The sequence below is a fragment of the Malaclemys terrapin genome, chromosome 7 (genome assembly GCF_027887155.1).
Source record: "Malaclemys terrapin pileata isolate rMalTer1 chromosome 7, rMalTer1.hap1, whole genome shotgun sequence".
Classification (NCBI taxonomy): Eukaryota; Metazoa; Chordata; order Testudines; family Emydidae; genus Malaclemys; species Malaclemys terrapin.
Window position 1 is genome coordinate 14,340,226 of NC_071511.1, and position 25,804 is coordinate 14,366,029.

The following is a 25,804-nucleotide window of genomic DNA, read 5'->3' on the forward strand; positions in this document are numbered from 1 at the left end:
TACAGAAAATCTGTTCTACTGATCATTCACATATAAACAACAAGGCAGTACTGACCAGTATGTCCCCAAACTTTCATATGATGGACCTCATCTTAAGAGAGAGACTGTCTCACTAAGAACGTCCTCAGGCATGAGTGCATTCCCTCCCATTCTGACGCACATAATTTGTCTGTGACAACTACAGCAATTCCTTACAAGGAAAAATAACACTGTGAAAGTATTTAGTGTATTTTAGCCTCTGTAAAGTGATTTAGCAGTTGGAAAGGAAAAGAGCTAGCATCCCGTGACTTATCAGTTTTCCATGACCCATCAGCAAGTACTCTGCAGATCCCCAGTGAGCCAGCAAGCGCAGGTTTGAAAACTTCTGCTGAAGAGGAACTATTTTTAATTTTGAGTTCATGAAAACAAGGTGTTGTGTAACAGCCAAGTCCCACTCCATTCTCTATGTTTATATCCTGTGGGGAGCTAGTTCTTTGCTGGTCAGGAAAGTGCATGAGTCTGGTTGGACCTGTGGTGTTTCTAACTGCTCAGTCTCAAGGGAGCCAAGCTTGGCCTCCATCTGCTACTGTGGAGTGGGAACCAGATTTGGCCTGACACTTAATGCCCTCCTGAGATCCATGTGAATTTCAAAGAATCATGCCAGGGCCATCCACATGCCTGCACAATATCTCCAAGACCACTTGCCCTCGATGGCAGTATAGCTCCTGAAAAGCCATGCACCTGTGGATTTCACCATTGGCTGTAATTACTGTGGTGGCTGTAAGTCAATAACATAGGTTGAGTTAGGGCTGTGGTAGACATGCCCTAAAATGGGCTATTTAATTGTTGCCTAATCTGTATGTAAAGACACAGAAATCATACCAATAAAAAAGTCTTTGTGTAAGAAAAGACTCAGTGGGTCTTGAAAAAATGTAAAAATATGAAATACAGCATTTCTTTAAAATTCCGTTTGCAAGCCTCATACAGATTTTCAGTTCTTCTTCCATAAACATTACTAAAGATACAAAAATCTAACTCAACTTATGTTATTGACTTACAGCCACCAGAGTAATTACAGCCAATGGTGAAATCCACAGGTGCATGGCTAGATCATATTTCTGCTAAAACACATTCAAATTACTGAAAAATTGGACTAAACACATACAAATCCTAACAGGGAGGTCTGAGCCTCATAGAGACAATGCAATGGTACTTACCGTTTAGTTCTGGTATCATTTAAGCTGATGTAATCAGAGTATTGAACTTATGATTTCACTTATGATTACACTTTTTAGCTATGGGAGGTGCTTTATTATTGCATCATAGCTGCAGCAGTACCATTATGTAATGTTTTAAAGAGAGCTTTATAATATTTCTCTCAGTAAATAGGGAGCACAACACCGGCGATCAATTTTTTCAAACATAGGTGCCTAAAGTTAGGTACCTGAGTTCACCTTTAGGTTTCTAAAATGCCCAGCTTTTCAGATGTGCTGAAGACTCACCTCTCGGCCTTACCTCAGTAATTTCACAACACTGACTTGGATGGAGGCGGCTGGTGCTCAGCACGCCTGCAAATCAAGCCATCTATTTAGTAGCCAAAAGATGGATTTGGGAGCCTAACACCCAAGTTTGTAAATTTTTACCTTGGAGTCAAGAGATCTGGATTCTAATTCTTCTTCCACCACATACTTTCCCTGGGACCTTGGAAGGACACTAGGCCCTGGTCTACACTACAGAATTACTTCAGGATAAGTATGAATAATCCACACCCTTGAGCAACGTAGTTATACTGACCTAAGCACCGGTTAGACAGCACTATGTCAGCAGGGAAGCTTCTCCCGCCGACATAGTTATCGCCTCTCCCAGAGGTGGATTAACTAAGCCGATGGGAGGGCTTTCTCCCGTCGGCTTAGAGTGTTTTCATTAAAGTGCTACAGCAGTGCAGTTGCATTCGGGCAGCTGTGCCGGGCAGCGTTTTAAGTGTAGACCTGCCCTAAGATTCCTGGACCCTTAATTTCCCCATCTGAAAAATGGGAGAAAAATATTATACTAATGCAGATCAGTTTACCTTGACCGAATCTTACGCTGTTTTATCCTTGAATCCTTGTTATTTTAGCTCCAAATCTTTTCCGTCCTCATTTCTTTTTATTTTATACTTCATTTTTCCATCATCCCAGTACAGAAAAATTAACGCTTTAAAGAGGCATTTCCATACTCACACAATACTACAAACTTTTCAGATATATTTACCATTGTACTGTATCATTTACTGGTGGGTTTGTATGTTAAATTACTGAAAATGTAATCAAACGAAAATGTATGCAGTGTACATGTAGCTGTCTTGGTCTCAGGATATTTCAGAGACAAGGTGGGTGAAGTAAAATCTTTTATGGTGTTAACGGGCCACTCTACCTTGAATGGTCCCTTATACTATGTGCTTTAAGCAATCCAGTCCATGTTACATTTTGCTATGACATTGGAAGTACCTTTCCCAGACCTGAGGAAGAGCTCTGTGTGCCTCCAAAGCTTGTCTTGCTCACCAACAGAAGTTGGTGAAATAAAAGATATTACCTCACCCACCTTGTCTCTCTGATCAAACAAAAGTGTCATTTTAAATCATTAGACAAGCTGATTAGATATCTACAATAGCATTAACAGCATATTCATTAATAAGCATGATAAGTATTCACACTGAAATAAGAAGCAAGCAAATTTTGATTACGTATGGTATAAAATAAATACTGTAGAAAATTATAAATAGTATCTTCCATCTTAAAAGACAGCAAAAAAGCCAAGGTTGCAGAGAACATCTGCTAGAAGTTAAGGTTTTTCTTACTTATTAGCACAGCTGCAGTCTAGTCCACTGTCAAGAGTTTACTGACTGGGAGCAGGTTCCAGACTTTCATTTCCCAGTGCACAGAAGACAAGGCAAGCTGTAAAAGGGATACCCATTCACGCCTCCAAAAAATGTTCCTTGAGGTTCCCAGCAGAATCCTAAGGGTGCCTTTCAGATTCTTTGCTCTGTTTCTGAAAACTGGCCTCTGGGCAGCTCTCTCCGTGTTTCTTTTATAACTCTGCTCTGTGCTTAAATGCAACTCTGAGAGGTACGTTAGAAATGATGACGGATGATTAATTAGGAGACTGTGCAGAAAAAAAAGGGAACTGTGCATATAACCACAGAATGAAGAGCTTTCTTAAGCCATGAAATGGTTTACTTCTACCTGTATTGGCTTAATTATATACCATACTATGGTGGGTCTATAAATAATTTGGCATATAGCAATATGATACAACACACTATGATGATTTTTGTCTTTCATACAAACTGCATCCCCAAATGCTCTGCAGGGTTAAAGAATTCTGGCACAAAGTTACAATTAAAAGTGATAGCAGAGGAAATGAGAAATTAAGAAACAAAGGAAAAGACAAATGTAGAGAACTGATAGGGAAAGCAACTCTGTCATTGTGCCTACAAGGGGGCCATGATACCGGTGAAAGGATGACACTCAAGTCTGAGAATAGCAAGCAAAGCTTTACTGAAGGAAGAACTTACACTTTAAGCTGCGCGGAGAGTCCCAGCGTGCGCGGAGGGACTGCAGGGAACTTTGACCGTTCGGGACAGCTGGCCAGGCAGGACTCCACCCAAGGGAGTCCGCTGCAATGCTATATCCCCCAGCGCTTATTTCAAGATTACATGGGGTCAACAGCTGGCTACATTCATTGCATTCATAAATTATACACATTATATAAGCTGACTTGTTTACAGACAAAAAAATGCTGAACTGCGCTAAACCATATCTTGGCAGGGTCTGCCGGACAGAGTTCACTGAACGGCCTGCATTTTCCGCTCACATTTAGTCCCATACTCAGTCCGCCACTTAGCTGCCAATCTTTCGCAACCTTTCCCCTACTGTCATTATCAATGGAAAGTTTCTGGAATGGGATAAAAAGGAGGCTAGTTTTAAGCTTGGTCTACACTTAAAACTTATACCGTCATAGCTATGTTGACAAACACACCCAGTATAGATGCAGCTACACTAACAGAAGAGTCCTTCTGTTGCCAAAGCTAATATTATTTGAGCAGGTGGTGGTCCTGCATTGGCAGAAAAAACTTCTTCCTAGCTATGCCACATCAGCCTGGTCTACACTTAAAAGTTAGATGGGTATAGCTACGGCACTCAGGGGTGTGACACATTCATTCCCGTGAGAGCTGTAGCCTGTAGTTATGCTGACCTATCCCAGGTGTAAATGTGGATTGGATAGGTCAATGACAGAATCCTTCCATCAACCTAGCTACCGCCACTCAGGGACAGATTCTTAGTATTCTTACCATCTTACACAAGTCTGACTGAAGGTCATATATATATATATATATATAAAATCAGATTTTTTGGAAGAGTTCGTTTATACTTGCAGGCTTTCACTCTTGCAATCTCTTTTAAGTGTTCAATGCCAGGAAAATCTTTCCACGGCAAGATGCTAATGTGTCAGCTTACTTTGCTTAAAATGTGAGACAAAAGATTGCATTTATGTATAACATTGCCTCCCATTTGCAATGAACATTTCAACACACTTGCTGCTGAGACTGAACTTTATTCAGGCCGGGAGTTTCCAAGGAGGCAAAGAAAGTCAGGCATCCACTCCCAATGACTTTCAATGAACTGTGGATGTGTAACTCCTTCAGGCTCCTTTGAAAGTCCCAGCCTGCCTTCTTGTTCTAATGAGCCAAATTTGTCCCTTTGCCTCAGTCAGTAGTGTCCTTCTAGCTTTCTAAGAGGAAATTTATCCATTTTTGAATCATTCTCTCTCAATAAAGTTATACCAAATACCCAAATTATTATGCAATGTCACAGAGCATTGTTGAACAGCTCTCAAATTTAATACCAGAAGTGGCTCCAGTTCATTGCTTGATGTGATCTCTGTAGTTGATGTATCAGTTATAAACCCATTAAGGTCTATATAGGCCCCACAAGGCTCTGTGTGGGTGGACACATTTTGCAGAATTGGGGCCTATGTTTGTAAAACATTTCAGAATGGTAAACATTGTTACATTTCAGATAGAGTTCTATTAATTTTAAAGTTGCCTGAAGATTAGTATGAACTTATATTTAATGATGGGAATTTTTCTGAACACATTATAAATTTATTCTTTTGTAATCGTTGTCTGTGTTTTTCATTAAGAAGCTGAAGTCACGACACTGACTGTTCCTTTCTGTTGTTTGTGATGTTTTCGCTGGTTATTTGCTTACATTTTGTTAAAATTTCATTTTATCATCCCTTGATACTTGTGTGTTTTGTTCTTTACTGTGTGAGTACTTGCCTGCCTGCAGCTGTGCTCAGAAGCACCTGCAGCCTGATGCACAAGGGAAGTACTGCCAATTGTGCTCACCTCAAGAGGGAGGTCACATGCTACATTTGCCAGAAATCAGAACATTTGCATTATGATGGTTCAGTAAATAAGAAACAAGCAGGATCAGGGTAAGTACTAAGCAAACCCCTGCGGTACTTTTCTTTGTGATTGTCCTAAACGCACCAGAGGATGGACCAACATCAGCATCTTCCCAAGTTGATTATGGCTTAACAACAAAATTTGTCAATGGATCCAAACAAGGTCTCACTATACCAGTATATTCCATCTAAAGCCTTAATGAAAGGTTTAAGTGAGGTATAGTGCCCTCTGCACTGGAAAACGTAGGACCATCAGGTTTGCAATACTAGGACCAGTATCCTAACTACTGTCATTATTTCACAGGAAAGCAGAATGTCCACCAACCTAATGCACCTCAGAAATTGTGAAATGTTTTTCATGGGGAAGAGATCCTTCTGACCCTGGGGCTAACATTTAATACCCGGAGTATCAAATTCAATGGGCTCTAACATTGCCTTTGTAGCTATAATTTTGTTTTTCTGGTCACAGAATTATCCAGGCCATTATTAAAGCCAGCTACAGCATATAATGTTCTGACCTCCTGTATTAGTGAATTCAGCTCACTGACTTAACACACTGTGAAGAATTATTTTGTTTTATATCAAAAGTACCAACCATTAATTTCAAGTGACCCCTTGCTCTTGAGATCAAAGGTAAGGAGTACACAGCAAAACGACTTAGCTAACAACAGGAAATTAATCCATGAATTTGTGGACTCTGAACTGACAGGGCCAGATGCCTTATTATGTTCTTTTACAAGGGACCACATAAAAAAACAGGTCTATTTTTAATTTTATATACCTCAAATAAGTGCTTATATACCTTTCACAGTATTTTTAATGTACCTGTCCCCACAGTCGAGGCTATGATATAATACTTAAAGCTGTTAGAGTGTTTACATTTTCAAAGTTTTGTTCAAATAGTAATTAATCCTCAAAACTATATCATTTGGTAGGTAATATGCAGATGAAGAAACTGAGGCAGCAAGGTTAGGTGACTTGTCCAAGGCCAACAATGAGTTACTAACAGAGCTGAGATTAGAACTCAGGGAGCTCCTCGTTTCCCATCCTGTGCTCGGAGTACTATCTCATTATGTTTTGTAGTTTACTGTTCTCTCGCTTTTCAGTCTCTTTCTATAGACATATCCTCACAAAAGACTTCTAACCATCTTTATTGTCCTTCACTGAACCTTTTGAATCTCAGCTATATCTTCAAATTGTGATACCAACACTGAAAACAACATTCCAAACGGGAATGTGCTATTTTATTATTTGTATTTGTGGTGTATTGAAAGCTGTATTAAAATAAGATGCTACCACTGTAATTTGTAAGGGGTTTACTGGTCCTGCTTGCAGGTTTGGGGGCTATATAGGGAAGCATGTGATCTGGGTCTTTCTCAGCAGACAGTCTGCAGAGAGCCAGCTTTAAGTGAGTTGTGTCTCTCTGTTTTAGGGAGTCACCCGCTTTGTGTCTCTCTGTTCTTAAGCTCTTGTGTGTATTGTTCTGCATTCTAAGAAATAAAGTAGTGTTACATTGCAACTTTCCAGCAATAGTATTTTATGTTTTTATATAACATCTATATGTCATGTGAAATACTATTATGTTCAGTACCTAGAGGCTCCAAATGAGATCAAAGTTCCATTTTGCTACGCACATATAGTAGGAGATAGTTCCTGCCCCAAAGAGCTTACAATTAACAGTTAAACTATGTTCTGCATTATTTCTATCCATAATGCATCCAGGCATGCTGCACACGGGACCTCTGTTCTGCTTGGGCTCTCTATAATGAAATCTAAGGACTAAAGACATGGGAAATTTGATCCATCTGCATACATCTCTACATCCATGCAGAGCCCCACCAAAGGTAAGCAGGTGCAACCAGGCAGGTCTATCTGGGATTCTTGACCTAAGACTTTACCACAGAATACTCCTCATGTTTACAGCTCATCAGTAGTGTGGCCAGCTCTGGTGATATTATTGTGAGACTTGCAGTACTTTTTCTTAAAGTTCAGGCTGCTGGAATGAGGGGATTGCATGTGAATCTCAGCTTTGATTTTTTTGCAAATGTAAATTTCTAGCACTCATAGTTCCATAGTAAAGCACCCTAAAGGCTCAGAAAAGTCCAAGGCAAATAAACACATTTTTTAATTTTTTAAATCTCATTATTTCTAAACCAGCCAGTCATGATTTTGGGGGGAGCTGAGTCATGATCTTTGAACTCTAGGGGTGAGCAACAGTGCATCTCTATGAATTAAAGGACAGTCTTTAAAAACATGGGAAGTTTTTAAGAACGGGTTGGACAAGCATCTGTCAGAGTCAAGGATGGCCCAGGACAATGAGGCAGGACGATGGACTAGACCTTGTGAAGTCCCCTCCAGCCACTTACATTTCTGTTTGCCAACATACTATAGTAAGATGAGGCCCTGAAACATAAACCCTTGTATCAGAGGCCTGGTATGAGGCCTAAGGCCTGAACTAAAGTAATGGGCAAGACTTTATTAACATAAAGCAAAGTTGAACTGTGAGCCAGAGGAAGGCCCTGCTCATAGAAGCTAGCAAGGAAAGGGCTGATGTTGCAAAAATACACATACCAGAACATTCTGATACTTGCACATTCCACACAGATAACAAGGAACAGGCTGACCCATCCTAAAGACAGGCAAAAGGGTAATATGATCGATAGAGTTGTGTTGCTCAAACCAACATGTACAAGATGAGAGGCGGCCCCTTACTACGTAGAGGGGTTGCACCTCAATACGTCAAGAGTGATGTATAACTTGTTTGTACCTGTGTATAAGAATGCATCCCTGAGTGGATGTCTTTGTCTGACCTAGGAGGCAGTGGTAAATCCCGCCACTGACTGAGCCGGTCCATTGTCAGGGAACACATACGTACTAGCAGAATATAGACATCTGATCTGAGGAGCTAGAGACTGTGTTTTGTTTGGCAATAAACCTGGGCAGGTGCCTTCGTACCTTATCGGAGTCTGTTATTGGCGGTTCTCTCGGGATTTGCTGTGTCAGCTATCTGCGCAGAGCCGGGGCAGCACACAGAGGGAAAACACGCACGTAGCCAACTGTTATCATCATTGAACAGAGCAGAGCACCACACTGGTGATGTCTGACATTGGTGACCCCGACCGTTGATTTGATGAGTAAGCGAGCTGTCCGCTGTAGGAATCGCAATCTAACATGACAGAAAACCACAAGCTAGGGAACCCCCGTAACTCCTTTCTGCAAATCCCCACAGAGTTTAAAAAATATAATGGGGAAGAAACATGTAATGTAATTTGTAAGGCTAGAGCAGAGACAGTAGCCTTGAAATGTAGACTACTGCAAACTATAACCATGGCTGTTAAATGATGAAAACAGCACACCACAAAATCGGTGGGGCAAGTAACAGTAACAAAGAAAGATTGTGAGCATTTATTTTAGTAGTTAAGCATTACATTTAGTATAAAATATTAGTAATGCACCTCAAATAAAAATGAATGTCTATACAACAATTGCAGAAGTATAGCTTGTATTATGAAAGATTCGGTCCCTATTACATTGTCCCTATTACAAAATTTAACTAAGTTTGTTTACAATGTATTAAGTTTGGGTTACTGAAAACAAAAACAAAAAAGGAAAACAAACAAAAAACTTCACTGTGTTAACTAACAAAAGTTGTTTAAGTTGCATCCCACAGACCCAAAGACACCAGAAAATATCACACCCTGAAGACACCAAAAGAAACCCCCAAGCATCAAGAAAAGAAAAATGAAGTGCTTTATAAATTAGAGACTGGTCAAATACACCTCTATCTACCATATATGGACAATTAAGTTAACAATCAGCTAAAACCCACTAGCTGGACCAGGATAAACTGTCATTTAATTTCAACTTGGTTATTATGTAAAGACAACTGTATTATTGCTGTACTACTGTATTATTGCTGTATTGCATTATTGCTGTACAACATTTACAATGTGCATAACCTTGCTAAACTGCTTAACCAACACACAGGTTAAAAATCAACAAATGAATGGCAGCAATCAACATGAAGGCAAGGAAAAAACAAATTGGTAAAGAAATTAAGTTACACAGTAACTACAAATTGGGTAAACAAATTCCCTGTTAGTACCAGTCATAATTTGGGTTACTGACACTACATCCTAACTAAGGCACATGTTGTTCAAAATAATCTTATTCAGTGTTCATCCTGACACAGCAATATTTGATAAATTGGTTACTGTCCATTCAGTAGGTTATCTCCTGCTTCCTCCCCCCCCCCCCCGCCTCTGCAGCGCCAGGAGTGCCCCTGCACCCGCGCTATGGCCACCCTGCACGGTTTTTTTTGCTCTGCCGCTCCGGCCGCCCCACAGGTTTTTTGTTTGTTTGTTTGTTTGTTTTGCTTGGGGCGGCAAAAAAGACAGAGCTGGCTCTGATCACAGAGCAGTTCAACCAATGGAACAGAGAAGCTAGCCACTTCTGTTTCCTGCCCAGTGAAGCTTACCAGAGGGTGACAACCAGCAGTAAGGGTAATCTATAATATGGATGGACAGTACTGTGTAGTAACTAATTACAATATATTTATATATAAAGGCCTCAGTGGTAGTGTCACTACTCCAAATTTCTGTTTTAATTCTCATGTACATAGCACTGTGGGACACATTATCACAATCCCTATCTCAGTATTTCAAAACACTCAGCCAACTACTAATAATGATACAGATGGTAACTGTAATTGCCCTAATAAAAGTGGGTTGCTATCTGCAGTACCAGAAGGGCCAAATTACACCACCAGATTGGAAAAGAATTGTTATGCTTGGATATAAAGTGCTGTTATATGTACACATACATACATATATGCCTGTATACACTACAAATATATACACCCTATCCATATTATTCATATATATTAATTATTTGGTGTGCCTCTTAGGTTCAATCATAATACTACATTCCTCAGTCATGGTCCCAGGCCTAACATTCCCAGGCATTGTCACATATGTACTAGCAGAACTATAGACATCTGATCCGGGGAGCTAGAGACTGTTTCATTTGGCAATAAACGTGGCCGGATGCCTTTGTACCTTATCGGAGTCTGTGGTCATTGGGCAGTTCGCTCGAGATCTGCTGTGCCAGTGATGTGCGCAGAGCTGGGACAGCACACAGGGAGAACACACACACAGCTGACTGTTATCAACATTAGACAGAGCAGAGCACCACACCGGTGACGTCTGACAACACATACCTATTACCGTACACCGTATGTTTCTTCTGCCCACCTTACCCAAGTATGTATGGAAGTTCTCATGATACTCTGCAGGCTGGCTTCTGATTGTCTAGTGCAACTGATAAATATCCCAATTAAAAAGAAATGAAATCAGTGTATATTCAGAGAGAAAGCCGCAACCCCCCGTTTTTTTGGACAGCTACATAAAACTCAAAAACTCTTGAAAATAACCCTCCCAAAACGAAATTAATAAATGCCAAAAAACAGAAGCACTGTCTGTGGGTTAGTGGCAGAATCAGTCAAGGTGCCCTACAGAGGTTAATAGGGCAAGTGACCAGGGGTCCCTCAGACTTGTGTGGGGATTTATTTCATCCACAACAGGGATGCTCACAGGAGCAGGAGGCTCATCATTATCTCCCTCAGCCTGGCCCAGTGGACGCTGAGGTGATCGGGGGAGGACGACAGCGTAGACCTGGTGCAGGTTGAAGGCTCCATGTTGGCTGTTGAGGGGCTGGGTGATGAGATGGTCTAAGAGCACTAGGACACTGGGATGCAGATCCCACAGTCCCACTGTCTTCGCCTTTAGGGGGCACTGGTGTTCCCCAGCCCGCACCTTGCCCTGGAGCCGGCAGGGGGCGCAGGGCCCGACAGACCGCACCTTCCCCCGGAGCTGGCAGGAGGCGCAGGTTCCCACAGACCGCACCTTGCCTAGGGGCCAGCAGGGGGCACAGGGCCCCACAGCCCGCACCTTCCCCCGAAGCCGTCAGGGGGCGCTGGGCCCCACAGCCCGCACCTTCCCTAGGGGCCAGCAGGGGGCACAGGGCCCCACAGCCTGCACCTTCCCCCGAAGCCGGCAGGGGGCGCTGGGCCCCACAGCCTGCACCTTCCCTAAGGGCCGGCAGGGGGCGCTGGGCCCCACAGCCTGCACCTTCCCCCGAAGCCGGCAGGGGGCGCTGGGCCCCACAGCCTGCACCTTCCCCCGAAGCCGGCAGGGGGCGCTGGGCCCCACAGCCCGCACCTTTCCCAGGAGCTGGCAGGGGGCGCAGGGCCCCACATCCAGCACCTTCCCCGGGGCCGCCCCACAGCCAGAACCTTCCCTAGGGGCCGGCAGGGGGCGCAGGGCCCCACAGCCAGAACCTTCCCTAGGGGCCGGCAGGGGGCGCTGGGCCCGTCATCCTCCCGCCCCGCGACCGCTCCTCCCCGCTCTTGCGGCGCTCGGCGCTCCCGCGCCCTTCCCGGAAGAGGCGGCCTCGGCGGGGCAGCTCGGCACGGAGGCCGCAGGCTGGGTAAGGCGGCCTCCTCCCCCCCCCGCTCCCCGCGATCCAAGCGCCCGCCGAGCTGGGGGCCGCTCCCGTCAGGCCGGAGCCCGCGGCGCCTGCCCTGGGCCCAACCAGCCCCCCGCCCGCAGCGGGCAGCGGAGGGGCGGGCCCCACTCATCCCGGCGCCGTTTGCCCTGGGCCGAGCCCCGCTGCAATGCCGGCTCCGCGCGGCCCCCTCGGAGCCTTCTGCCGGGGGGGGCTGCGCCGGGAAGGGTCCGGAACTCCGGACTCGGGGGGTCTGGGGGGGCAAGGAGAGCGGGGTTCGGGCCTCGCTCCGCCTCAGACTTTGCACAGGGCCGCTCTGCGCGCCGGCCTGGGGTCGTGTCCCCCCCCCCCGCCCCCCCAGCTCTGCGCGCCGGCCTGGGGTCGTGTCCCCCCCCCGCCCCCCCAGCTCTGCGCGCCGGCCTGGGGTCGTGTCCCCCCCCCCAGCTCTGCGCGCCGGCCTGGGGTCGTGTCCCCCCCCCCGCCCCCCCAGCTCTGCGCGCCGGCCTGGGGTCGTGTCCCCCCCCCGCCCCCCCAGCTCTGCGCGCCGGCCTGGGGTCGTGTCCCGCCCCCCCAGCTCTGCGCGCCGGCCTGGGGTCGTGTCCCCCCCCCCCGCCCCCCCAGCTCTGCGCGCCGGCCTGGGGTCGTGTCCCCCCCCCCGCCCCCCCAGCTCTGCGCGCCGGCCTGGGGTCGTGTCCCCCCCCCCCGCCCCCCCAGCTCTGCGCGCCGGCCTGGGGTCGTGTCCCCCCCCCCGCCCCCCCAGCTCTGCGCGCCGGCCTGGGGTCGTGTCCCCCCCCCCGCCCCCCCAGCTCTGCGCGCCGGCCTGGGGTCGTGTCCCCCCCCCCCGCCCCCCCAGCTCTGCGCGCCGGCCTGGGGTCGTGTCCCCCCCCCGCCCCCCCAGCTCTGCGCGCCGGCCTGGGGTCGTGTCCCCCCCCCCGCCCCCCCAGCTCTGCGCGCCGGCCTGGGGTCGTGTCCCCCCCCCCGCCCCCCCAGCTCTGCGCGCCGGCCTGGGGTCGTGTCCCCCCCCCGCCCCCCCAGCTCTGCGCGCCAGCTTGGGGTCCGGACTCGGAGTAGCTGTGTGTGTGGACACTCTTATTCTGGAATCTGAACCTTTCAGAGTCGGTTGAGCTAACCCGGAACAAGGCACCGTTATTTTGGCCTGGGTGGGTCTATGCATCGTCAGGAGCAGTTAAGCGGGAACCACAGCATGCGTAGGCAAGGGTTTAATGGCTGTTCCTGTGTCAGGTATCAGGGGGTAGTCGTGTTAGTCTGTATCTACAAAAACAACAAGGAGTCCTGTTCCTAGTTTTCCATTTGTAAAACAAAGGTGGTGATGCTCCCTTATTTCACAGGGGCTGTACTGAGCAGACATTCATTGAAGTTCTGGAGGTGCACCGGTGCTGTGGTAATTGAAGAGGGCATATTCATGTCAAGATCAGTAGTTTGCCCCTTCCCACCTTTATGGAGAAGCTTGCAGAGAAGGGGAGCTTGGCTTTCTGTCCTCAGCTGCGGGTTCCGTCCCAACTTAAACTGGGTCCATTCCTTCTCTTTAGATGTGGTGTCAGCTGTTCCTGCAGCGCTGCAGGGGAGGTCTCCACCTCTTCCCCCGCACTCAGAGAGGGGTCCAGATCCAGGGACGGCACTTGGTCACCATGAAGCTGGAGTCTCCGGAATTCCAGTCTCTCTTCACCCCAGGGCTGAAGAGTGTGGCAGGTGAGAGAGCCTTATACTTCCATCCTCAGAGGTGACTTCTGGTCAAGCAAATCCCTGGCAGTGGAGTTCAGAAAAGTGACCAGATCATTGTAGATCACTAGCTCAGAGCACTGTTAGCACTGATTGGAATTTGGAGGGGTCCAGGCTGCCACTCAATTGATGAAGCTAATACAGAAGGAAGCTTACTACAACCTTGTGTTGGTATAGCGTGCATTGATTAATGGTTAGAGAAATATATATTGAAACAAATTTGAGTGTGGACACAAGTGCATTTCTCACCAATGAATGGATATCTCCATCAGAGAGATCTCTAATGTACACATAGCCTTTATCTGTACACATGTAGGAGGGACTAGGTATTGGTGCAGGTACTGCATGCTGGAACATGCATGCTTTTGTATAACTGTAAAATTCAGTGCTTCCTGCAAACGTGACTTTGTGTAAATGGTTCCATATTCATCATCGACTCTTACTCCATCACTTATGAACTCAGAAAATGAAAGGTGGAACCGTACCATCCAATGTGCAGATATTGTTCTCTGGATCAAGTTGTCTTGCAGAAGTACAAGAGCGTGAGTACCAACCTCAGGGCACACTGTCAAGAAGGGGTGGGGGGGGCAGCGCTTTAAGGACGGTCCTTTGCTGCGACGGCGCTTTAAGGATCCTCAAAGCGCTGTCGCAGCAAAGGACCGTCTTTAAAGCGCTTTAACGTCGCTGCCCCTTCCCCCCCGTCCTTTGCCGCGGCAGCGCTTTAACGTTCCTGCGCGCCCCCCCTACCCCACCCCCCGGCAGGCCCCCCTGGTCAGTGGGGGGCGCAGCAACATTAAAACGCTGCCTCGGCAAAGGGCCCTGCAGCGCTTTACTGTCCCTGCCCCATTGCTCTCCCCTCCCTCCCGCAGCCTCTGACGGGCGGAGGGGCCAAAGGGAGCAGTTGCCCTGGGGCCGGCGATTAAAAAGGGCCCGGGGCTCCGGACACTGTTGCTGTTAGTGCAGCAGCGGCATCCGGAGCCTCGGGCCCTTTAAATCAACACGGAAGCCCCAGACAGCACGGGCCAGGCGGCCTGAAAGGGCTGGTTGGGGGATGTTGACCCCCAGCCTGCCCATTCTGCCTGAGGCCCCACCCCTTCCAGGGGCCGGAGGGGCCCGCCCCCCTCCCCACCCAGCCTGTACCAGTAAGTGGCCTAACCTACTTTCACCCCTGAAAGGAGTGGATATATTGGGGAGAGTCCAGAAGAGAGCAACTAAAATGATTAAAGGTCTAGAAAACATGACCTGTAAGGTAGAAAAACTTGGGTTTGTTTAGTCTGGAGAAGAGAAAACTGAGGGGGGTCGTACCAGTCTTCAAGGTCGTAAAAGGTTGTTATAAAGAGGAGAGTGATAAATGGGCTTAAATTGTAGCAAGGGAGATTTAGTTAGACATTAGGAAAAACTTGCTAATTGTCAAGGTAGTTGAGCACTGGAACAAATTATCTAGGGAGGTTGCGGGATCTCCGTCATGGGAGATTTTTAAGAGCAAGTTAGACATACACCTGTCAGGAATGATCTAGATAACACTTAGTCCTGCCTCAGTGCAGGGGACTGGACTAGATGATCTCTTGAGCTCCCTTCCAGTCCTACATTTCTAGGATTCACGTTTCAGATATGCCCAGCTTGCAAATGTCATCAGCACAAACCCTGGGTGTTTTCACAGTCAAGCTGAATTCTTTTATTTTTCTCACTGCTATCTGCCAGATTGCACCTTGGCAACCCCTCTGTCTTCAGATTATAGGTAACACCTGTACAAAGTTACCTAAGGCTGATAGTGTCACTGAGTGCAAAATCTGAAGTTTATGGGGCCGAAGATACATTTGGCTTGCAGAACCTCTATTACTGGTGTTGATTTATGAAATAGAGAGAAGTAGGGGTCCAGGGTGAGTTTGTGGGTGATGGCATTTAGAAAACAAATCTTTTCACTTTCAAACTGAGCAAATTTAAAATGCAGATCAGTGAGACAATGTATATGGAGTCCCACTGTGACATTTTTAGAGATTCATTTCCTGAGGGTAGAATTGCATTCTAAACTCAACAGAGGGTCCTGTGGCACCTTTAAGACTAACGGAAGTATTGGAGCATAAGCTTTCTAAACTCAGTGATCCTGTTATCTTAGCTCTGTAAATATATTAAAGATTTGATGGTACCATATATTGAATTTGGATTTGCTCTAGTGTATTAGACAAAATTTCATTGACTTTGTGTGCCATTTGTTTGCTGTCCCTTCCAAAAGTTGGGGTGTTTTGTGTAATGTGTGAAGTGTTTGGGATCTTTCGGGATAGTACTATGTAAGTTTAAAATATTATTAAATCACTTTGGAAATTAAATGAATAAATACATGAAAGTGGCTTCATATATCATTTTATTCTAACTTCTTAAGGGGACACTTTCAAGAAAAAAGAACATTTTAATATGGCTGATACTAAAATGCCTTACATTGTTGAAACTGAAAGCTTTAAACAGCTGTTTTTTCCCAATGTACGTTGTTTCCTTGTTTGCATTTCATTCAGCTAGGACAGTGTAATTGGCACATTGGTCAAAGCCATTTCAGTCAGTTTTTAGTCTATTTAGTCTATTCGACTTTTTGGTTCTCATGTGCGGGTATTATTAAGGATTTCAACACTACAAGGGAATATTTATCCGCAAAACTCTTTTAATTGAAATAATAAATGAAAACATTTTTATTCACAGTAGGTTTATAAACAATGAAAAAATCAACAATTTTGTTCCTAAATTAGTATGTATTCTTGTTTCTTCTGTCTTCGTTTTACAATTAAGAGGTCTAAAAAAACCTCTGCCTCGCTTTAGCAAACTTGGACATTTTAACGCATTTTTATGTATAATATGTTCTTTGTGTGTTTCTCTTTTCTTAGTTGAAAACAAATCTCACTTCTTGAGTCTGACTTTTTCTTTTAAACTTGGGGTGGAACAACTGATTTTTTGGCACCACTGAATAAGTATGGTATTGCAGTTACACCTCTGACCTTGAATTGAGATATATCACATTTTGAGGTTACTGCATCAGTAAATCTGTCAAGAAGAAAACATTGGAGATTAGGAAAACTGCACTGTAATAATATTTACGTAAATTATAATGTCATTTGCCGGAATGTGGTAGTAATGTACTGACCATGCCTCTCAACTTTAAAGGGTGTCTTTTGAAACTTTATTTAAAAAAATATTTTAAATTCTAGTAAAATTAACGTATTGCCTGAAAGAAAATAAATATTTGGTTTCTAACTCATGAATCTTGCAGATGCACTGAAGTAAAAGTATTGCAAGGCTTGCAGGAACCACTTTTCTAAATTAATTGAGGAAGGTTGCCTCTTTTTGGTAAAATATTAAGACTACAGGGAGATGTGTACTTTGCCATATATTCTTTTTTACCAATTTCAAATATGACAATCATTTGTATAGATTCCAAAGAAGACAGTGCACCTCATAATTTATGTCAAGAAGTTGCTGAAGGCAGCAGACTAACTTTTTTGGTTCTTCAAGGTCATAGAGGCATTTCTTCATATTCTGGGTCCACAGTGACAACAGAAGTCAGTACTGAACTATTACCAGCAGTAATCTTTAAACCAGTGATACTAGACTGAGTCTCGCAAGTCAGAAATGTCTCTTTAATGTGTCTCCTGCAGTTCTCATTTTGCTGTGAGTATAGTGTGTGTGTTTGTTTTTATATATATATATATATATATATATATATATATATATATATATATATATATATATATATATATACACACACACACACACATATTGTATACATAAAATATTGAATGAAACAATGAATTCATACTACTGTGGCTCTTTTAGGTAATGTTGATGGCTAATTTGGCTTCTGAACCACTGAGATCTGAGTATCACTGCTTTAAACTGTTTATCACATGTTTTAATTTCACATAAACCCAATGGTAGATGTGTGCATGTGCGAGCCCTTGCACAGTTAATCTTGTTTAGGTTCTCTTGTGGTGCTATTCAAACTTTACAGCAAGTATAACCTTATGCAAATTACAGTAACCTAAATACACCTCTACCCCGATATAACACAAATTCAGATATAACGCGGTAAAGCAGTGCTCGGGGGGGGGCTGCATACTCCGGAGGATCAAAGCAAGTTCGATATAATGTGGTTTCACCTCTAACGTCATAAGATTTTTTTGGCTCCCCAGGACAGCGTTATATGTGGGTAGAGGTGTATTTATTTGCTGAATGCACAAGGCCTATATTGTCTTTCTTTGTCTTTTATGCAAAACAAGCCTTTGTTAACATAATGTACTGGGCTAGATTTTCAAATGTGTGCATGCGATGTCATGACTGCAAACAGATTTGTGTCCGTACGTGGCCAGTTAGGTAATCAGCTGGCTTGGTTGTATGCGCACATGCCTAGTTTGTTTTTGTTTACCTGCAATCCTGGTATTTGTGCGTATTCAATATTTGCCTCATCTTTGAAAATCTGCCCCAATATATGTGTGAGCCAAATCTACAGCTGGTTAAAGATGGATATTACATTTTTAAAAGAAAATATTCTTACCATGACTTTTTCCCCTCCCAGAGTTATTTGAAAAGGAAAAGTATGAATTAAGAATAGCTGGAGGTGCTGTCAGAGATTTATTAAATGGAACGAAACCACAAGATGTGGACTTTGCCACCATTGCTACGCCTACTCAGATGAAGGAAATGTTCCAGTCTGCTGGTGTTCGTATGATCAATAACAAAGGAGAAAAACATGGAACCATTACTGCCAGGGTAATCACAAACTAGGTTTATGAATCATGTAGGCTCTTAGTAGTTAGAAAAGATCTGTTAGATCAGAGGTGGGCAAACTACGGCCTGCGTGGGGCAGTCAGGGGGACAGGGAGAAGGGGTGGTTGGATGGGGCAGGGGTCCTGGGGGGCAGACAGGAAGGAGAAGGAGTTGGATGGGGCGGTGAGGGACAGTCAGGGACAGAGGTTCCAGGGGCAGTCAGAGGACAGGGAGAAGGGGGGGTTGGATGGGGCAGGGGTCCCGGGGTGGGGTCAGGAAGGAGGGGGGGGTTGGATGGGGTTGCGGGGGGCAGTCAGGGGCAGGAGTCCTGGAGGTGGGCAGTCAGGAATGAGAGGAGGGGTTGGATGGGGGGCAGTCAGGGGCAGGGGTCCCGCGGGGGCATCGGGGTGAGAAGCAGGAGGTGGGGGAGTGGATAGGGGGCAGGGGCCGGGCCTTGCCTGGCTATTTGGGGAGGCACAGCCTCCCTTAACCGGCCCTTCATACAATTTCTGAAAGCCGATGCAGCCCTCAGGCCAAAAAGTTTGCCCACCCTGTGTTAGATAGTCCATCACTATATAAAAGCAGGATATATTGTCCCCAATACAGGGCTTATCCAATAGTAAACTGATACTATGCTTGATCTTAGCCAAAGTACCATTGCAATTATTTCCTCCAAGATTTGTATAATTATTTTGCTTCTGTTTTCTGAACAAAAGTATAGCCCCCCAAGTAGCATGAGAAAATTAAAAATGAAACCTTACCTAACTTAAAGGCAATGAACGTATTCTGGTTTTTCTGTTCATGGAATTCATTGTACATGTGTTTAGAAGCTGGATATGCACAAAGAAACATTTAACTCTTGTACATTGATTCCTTTTCCCTATTGTGTTTGAAGATAAAACAACAATATTGTGTGAATTGCAGCTCCATGAACAGAACTTTGAAATTACCACACTTAGAATTGATGTAGTCACTGATGGACGACATGCAGAGGTGGAATTCACAACTGACTGGGAAAAAGATGCTGAAAGAAGAGATCTTACAATCAACTCTATGTTTTTAGGTAAGTTCTTCCAAAAATAAAATATAATTTCTGTCTTATTGTGAAGGCAGTGTTTCATCTAGGCTTTCAACAAAAGCCACAGTCTGCCTCCACTTATTCCTATAGCTAAACTTTGGGTTGCACAAACGGGGGAGATCTGACAGATCAGAGGCTTGGCTTTCATGTCTTTTGATGCGAACGTTTTCTTCATAGAATCATAGGACTGGAAGGGACCTCAAGAGGTCATCTAATCCAGTCCCGTGCACTCACGGCAGGGCTAAGTATTATCTAGACCATTCCTGACAGGTGTTTGTCTAACCTGCTCTTAAAAATCTCCAATGATGTAGATTCCACAACCTCCCTGGGCAATTTATTCCTGTGCTTAACCACCCTGATAGGAAGTTTTTCCTAATGTCCAACCTAAACCTCCCTTGCTGCAATTTAATCATCTACCCAGTAATAGAGTATCTTGTTAAAACTAAGTGTATATTCTCTGCTGCTTTAAATTAACTAAATTATAGGCTGTTTTTACATTTACTTAAGTACGCCTTTTAAAAACACTTTTTCTGCACTAGGTTTGGATGGCACGCTTTTTGATTATTTCAGAGGTTACGAAGACTTAAAAAACAAGAGAGTCAGATTTGTAGGACATGCAAGCCAGAGAATACGAGAGGATTATTTACGAATACTGAGATATTTCAGGTAATACTTTGCTTTTCTAAATAAAGAATAACATTTGTGAAGATTTTGTTTGAAAATAACTATAGAGTGTTATATTCCACAGCCAGTTGGATAAATAGAAACTTAGTGTGTCATGAAAAACACACAGGCCAAACTCATATAGTGCCTTGTCCTCAGTAAGATGCTGAAAATAAGGAATCAAATGTAATTTTGGTAATGATTTTCCCTCTGCAGTGATAAATAGGACGATGGGTCTTTACACATTGGTTTCTGCAGCCTGATGTCCCAGTTATTAACAAAACATGTAGATGGAGAAACAAGACTGGGTTAGCCTTAGAACTGTGGAGTTAACTGATAACGTGAAGCTCAATTTACTGGTTACTCTGACCCCTCAATGGATCTAATGTTACCATACCTAGAAATTTTCAGTGATCAATCAGCTTTTCTTTTGTGATTGCCTCTGATTTGGAAGCAGATGTCCAGAATTCACTACAGTGGCTTGGAAGGTTAGTGGGTGTGTAATATGCGTAATATAATTCCTCTGTTGAGGAATGGGGAGTGCTGCCATTTTTTACAAGGGAAGTTAGAGTAGAGCCAACGTAGCATTAACCTCTCAGGAATGGTTTATGAATGACACGTTATCTGAGAACATGCAGAGAGAAAAGGAAAGAGCTATTCTGAAGACACAAAAGTTGGATAATCATTACAAGTTTAGAAACTGATTGGTTCATTGGGAGTAGGTCATAGCAGTCAGCGGCCAGATTTTCAAAGGCATTTATATAGCCATTTAAAGATGCAGACAGGCACCTAGTGGAATTTTCAAAAGTGCCTAAACAGATTAGCTGCCTGACTCCTGTTAGGCACCTAATCTGTTTAGGTGCATTTGAAAAACCCACTAGACACCTAAATACCTTTGAAAATCTGTCCCTAAGAGACTTCAATTCTGTCCCAAGATCTGCCACCAACTTTCTGTAAGACCCTTTTCAACTGTACCTCAGTTTCATCTGTAGAATGAAGTGATGATGCCTTTGAAAGTGTGATGTACTTTGACATCTGTGGATATATAAAGCACTATAGAAGTTCTAATTTTGTAAGATCAGTTGCACTTTAATACTCCATGAATACTTTAAGATTGGGACAGTTAATATTGCCCTGAGGTAATTCTCTGAGAAGTAATAAACAGGAGAATTGTTAAATGTAATAAAATTTAGAATTCTTATTTTGTAGGTTTTATGGAAGAATAGCAGAAAAGCCTGGTGACCATGAACCTAATACTCTGGAAGCAATTAAGAAAAATGCCAAAGGTTTGGCTGGAATATCAGGAGAGAGGATTTGGGTGGAACTGAAAAAAATTCTTGTTGGAAACCACGTAAATCATTTGGTTCGACTTATGTATGAACTTGATGTTGCCCATTATATAGGTAAAGTACAATGATGGTTGCATAAGAATTGTATAACACAAATAACTGCAGACCAGCATATTAAGATGGCAGTAGTCTCCATAGTCATTTGTGGTGTTGTGCAGTATTTGATTAGACCATTTCTTCTACTGATTTGCTAGTTCTTTTGTAACACTGTTTCATGATGCTTTTTGTGTGTCCCCCTTCAGGATTACCTGTTAATGGGAGTTTAGAGGAATTTGACAAAGTCAGTAAAAATGTTCAGAATCTGTTTCCAAAACCAATGACCGTTCTAACATCACTGTTCAAGGTGCAGGATGATGTCATAAAACTCGATTTGAGGCTGAAAATCTCAAAAGAAGAGAAAAACCTTGGCCTTTTTATAATGAAGCATAGAAGAGACTTAATCAAAGCTATAGATAGTCCAGAACCACTTAAACCATATCAAGACTTCATTATAGATGTAAGTGAATTTCACATCACTGTCTATTTTATTTCTTATGTTAAACTCAAAGCTCTCACTTAAGACGGACAGGAAAAGAGGCAGCCTCATCCAATGCAGAGGACCCTGGACAGGGAATCAGGACTCTTGGGTTCTATTCCCAGCCATTTTACTGGCCTGCTTTTGTGATTTTGGGTTAGTTACTTCACCTCTATAACCAAAGTTTTCCCACCTGTAAAATAGGGATCATGATACTTTCCTTCCTTTCAAAAGTACTTTGAGATTTGTGGATGAAAAGTGCTATACAGAGTTAACTATAGTTTACTCCTGGGGGAATTCTGTGTCAAAAAATTAAAAATTCTGCACATGATATTTTAAAATTCTGCATATTTTTTTTTTGTCAAAATAACACCATTAGAATCACACCAGTTTCAATTATTTGGGTAATTTGTTTCAAAATATCTGTCAGCAAGTATGACAGTAGTAATACAGGGAAAAAAAAAGATTCAGGAAATGTTTTTTGACAAATAGATTCCTTACTAGGCAAATAAATACAGAACTTTGAGTAATTCATTTAAACTACAATACAGAAACATATTTCTCATGCCCCTCAGAAGCAGTGCAACGGCTTGTGGGAGTCTGGGGCAACGGAGGAGCTGAGAGAGAGGGAAGGACCCTAGGAGTGAACCTGGAGGGTTGTTGGGTGTGGGGGGAGGTTTGGGGGTCAGGGGAGGAATTTAATTACTATAATAAATCTATCACGTGCGCATAAAACACCAAGTTTGATATTTTGAGGCCCCCTTCAGAGCTGCCATTCACATGGTCACCTGTATCACACTTTGATACCTAAAAAAAGCCAAAATTTTCAAATTTGATGGTTTGTGTTAGGCTCCTAAAATCCATATGTATGCACCTTCTTAGAAGTAATATCATTTTTAGCAGTGCTGAGCTGCCCCAACTCCGTAAGGTAGCAGATTTTGCATGGGTCTATCGGTCTGACTTTAAGGCAGCCAGGTTTGAAATGTTGGACTTAAACATCTGAAACAAAAGTTTGAGTCAGTGCTGCACAATTCCTTGCAAACATATCTGGGGAATGTTAGTTTGGCTGTGACTGTCCCAGCTGATCTCTAATGCTGCATTAACACAGAAGAAAAAAGGTTGATGGCCACTGCTACCACTACTATCTGGGTTTCCAGAAGCCTCCAAGGATCTGCCAAAAATCCCCAGGTTGCAAACCTAAGTAATCAGACAGGCTCACTGACTTGGGATGAAAAATATCACCTCCACTATTTCTTCTGATTTGTTCCACCTTCCCCAAAATACTAAAACCAACTTCTCATCTGGGTCAGTCTGGTAGCTACAGTGGCTCTCTTGCAAGTGCCAGTCTTGGTTAGATTTTGGGGAAAACTAATCAACTGCACAGTTAAAATGGAGATGTTATAAAATGTACACAGACACACACACAGACACACACACACACCTACCTCAATATAACGCGGTAAAGCAGCACTCTGGGGGGGCGGCTGCACACTCCGGTGGATCAAAGCAAGTTCAATGTAACGCGGTTTCACCTATAAGGCGGTAAGATTTTTTGGCTCCCGAGGACAGCATTATATTGAGGTAGAGGGGTGTGTGTGTGTATATATATGTATATGTATATATGTGTGTATATATATTAACTTGCCCTTATAGGCTGCCAAGAGGGCGCCGGTTGTGGTGTCAGTTGGTGATGTTGTGTAGGAACTGATCTGAGACTAAGCTGTTTTCTGACACTTTAATAGTTGATGTGTGGTTTGGTTTTGTTTAAGTCTAGAGAACCTGATATGAACTCCAGGATCTGTGAGCTTCTAAAATACCAAGGAGAAGAGCATCTTCTAAAGGAAATGCAAGAATGGTCTGTCCCTTCTTTTCCTATCAGTGGCCATGATTTAAGAAAAATGGGAATTTCTTCTGGAAAGGAAATTGGAACAGTGTTACAGCAGTTAAGGGATCAGTGGAAGAAGAGTGGTTACCAAATGGATAAAGAAGAACTCTTAACGTGTGTAAAGAAGGTGTAAAATCTAAGAGTAGTGAGGTTTGATGATAATTTAGTAATGCACATAAATACAATTATCTTGTTACAGGAAGAATCAAAATATATGTAAATATAATGCTACTACCAGCCAATATTGCATTTGAGTTCAAGACTTTTAGGCGCAGAATTGTTTATGTTCAAAATTCATACTATGCTCTGAATGCAGGAGTTTAGCTGTGCAGTAACGTGCGGCTTTATTTCTGCCAATCTGACTGAAAACCCTACCTCTGTTTGTTCTGTTTAAATGGTAAATAATTAATACTTGGGTTTTTTTTTTATCTCTTATGTTCCTAATGGCAAGTAGAGGTGACACAAGGATTTTTGATATTCTGATTTAGCTACAGACAAGGTGAATGACTTCTGTGCTCCAGTTAAAAAACCTCTTTAATGCATTATTTTTTGTAGTCAAAGCTGAGTATCAGATTGAAAGGTTCACTTCAACAGTTCCCAAACAAATGATATCCTATCATGTGAAACAGCCCTGTTTTCCTAAAGGTTTTGGTTTTTATCTTAATTCCAAAATCAATTTTAGATTAAATGGATGACTAGTCTAAATCACTATCATCAGTATCTACTTGGGTATAAGTACTTTTTATGTCTTGTGATTTTTTCAATCATTTGTTTCTCATTTTACAAGGATACAAAATTTTGGAGCCCCTCTGCCCTTTTTCCTAAAATCTATTTTAATTTTTGTACATGAAATGAGGAATATTAAAGTGTAACATGTAACCACTGAAAACTAAAACAGGTCCAGAGTAGCTAGTCCAGATTTCTCCTTCCAGTGTCAGGTAATCACATCCTGCCATAGTAAAAGAGAACCACCTCCTCTTCTCTTTACTGACTAGAAGTAATTCCCTTCTCACCTTTCCCTACAGCCACAGCTCTCAAAGAGAGTAAAAGGGTTAGTGTGTGTTTTCTTGACATACCCTAGGCAAAGTGAACCTGAACTGGGTATACGCTTTGAAGTACTGACATTCCAGTGAAATATGGGCATGTAAAAAATGTCTAGCATTTGGGGGAATAAGGAATGGACTGTAAAAATATATTTACTACCGTAATACCCCCACACCTCTCAAAAGAACTGACTTTGGGCCTAGTTCCTGCTACCCTTACTTAGGTTTAGTGTCATTCAATGAATGCTTGAATTGAAATCAATGGGATTAGTTTACGAAAACAGACAATGACTCTAACATTAGATGGCAGTAAAATCAGAGCAGTTTTACAGCAGAACATGTATTTGTGTACTTTTATGTGGCTAATTATTACTGGGGGGTGTTGGATTCCAGTTACTTACACACTCGACATGATACATTGTTCTGTAGCAGTTTAGGGCCAATGATCGGAAACTGAGGAGAAAACACAAATCCTTGAGTACTGTATTTTCATATTAATAAGAGCATGGTTGTATTTTGTTAGTCTGTTGATGTGCTTATCACAGCATTCTATCTTTACAATTTGTTAAATAAAGTATTTTTGTTTAATTTTGCTGGGGAAAACATGATACAATTTAGCACTGAAGTAGGTCCTTCTCTCTAAGGAACTTAAAACACTTAACAGACTTGAATTAATCCTTAAAGCAGCCCTGTCAGGTAGCAACTTAATGCAGCAGCTTTGAAATTTCTCTTCTCAAGATGAAACTCCGGGAGGGTTTGGCATCTTTGACTTTTCTATCCTTAAAGTGACACTCTCAGCAGATTGAAAAGCAAGTTGCTTTGAAAATAGTGTGATTAAATACAATCACTCTG

At 43.3% G+C, this 25,804-nt stretch overlaps 2 protein-coding genes across 6 annotated transcripts in view; one reads left to right on the forward strand and one right to left on the reverse strand.

The window, feature by feature from the left end:
• Positions 1 to 3,597, reverse strand: part of IL5RA (interleukin 5 receptor subunit alpha) — a 31,162-nt gene extending 27,565 nt beyond the window's left edge. The window contains exon 1 of one of the 3 annotated variants that reach the window (XM_054033303.1): positions 3,533 to 3,597. The gene's annotated coding sequence lies outside the window, so the exon portion shown is untranslated. Of the gene's footprint in view, positions 1 to 2,815; positions 3,059 to 3,532 lie in introns of those variants that run through there. The other 2 variants (XM_054033301.1, XM_054033304.1) reach the window with 2 other exon arrangements.
• An 8,220-nt stretch (positions 3,598 to 11,817) lies between these two features.
• TRNT1 (tRNA nucleotidyl transferase 1) lies at positions 11,818 to 25,540 on the forward strand. Of its 3 annotated transcripts, none has more exons than XM_054035040.1 (8): positions 11,818 to 11,913; positions 13,482 to 13,641; positions 18,230 to 18,423; positions 19,345 to 19,483; positions 20,038 to 20,164; positions 21,371 to 21,564; positions 21,753 to 22,006; positions 23,794 to 25,540. In XM_054035040.1, the coding sequence occupies exons 2-8, from the start codon at positions 13,482 to 13,484 to the stop codon at positions 24,040 to 24,042; spliced, it is 1,317 nt and encodes a 438-aa protein (XP_053891015.1). In that variant the 5' UTR covers positions 11,818 to 11,913; the 3' UTR covers positions 24,043 to 25,540. The 3 variants fall into 3 exon arrangements, with proteins under 3 accessions (XP_053891015.1, XP_053891017.1, XP_053891016.1); XM_054035042.1 differs by having other exon boundaries at positions 23,799 to 23,892; XM_054035041.1 differs by lacking the exon at positions 11,818 to 11,913 and adding an exon at positions 12,957 to 13,091.
• Positions 25,541 to 25,804: the final 264 nt, after the last annotated feature.

What these genes read in the sequence shown, in the direction of transcription:
- TRNT1 (XM_054035040.1), top strand. Translation starts at nt 13,482, where the DNA reads ATGTGGTGTCAGCTGTTCCTGCAGCGCTGCAGGGGAGGTCTCCACCTC. An exon ending in AGGGCTGAAGAGTGTGGCAG is followed by an intron (nt 13,642 to 18,229) that starts GTGAGAGAGCCT and finishes TTCCCCTCCCAG; the next exon opens with AGTTATTTGAAAAGGAAAAG. An exon ending in TGATGTTGCCCATTATATAG is followed by an intron (nt 21,565 to 21,752) that starts GTAAAGTACAAT and finishes GTCCCCCTTCAG; the next exon opens with GATTACCTGTTAATGGGAGT.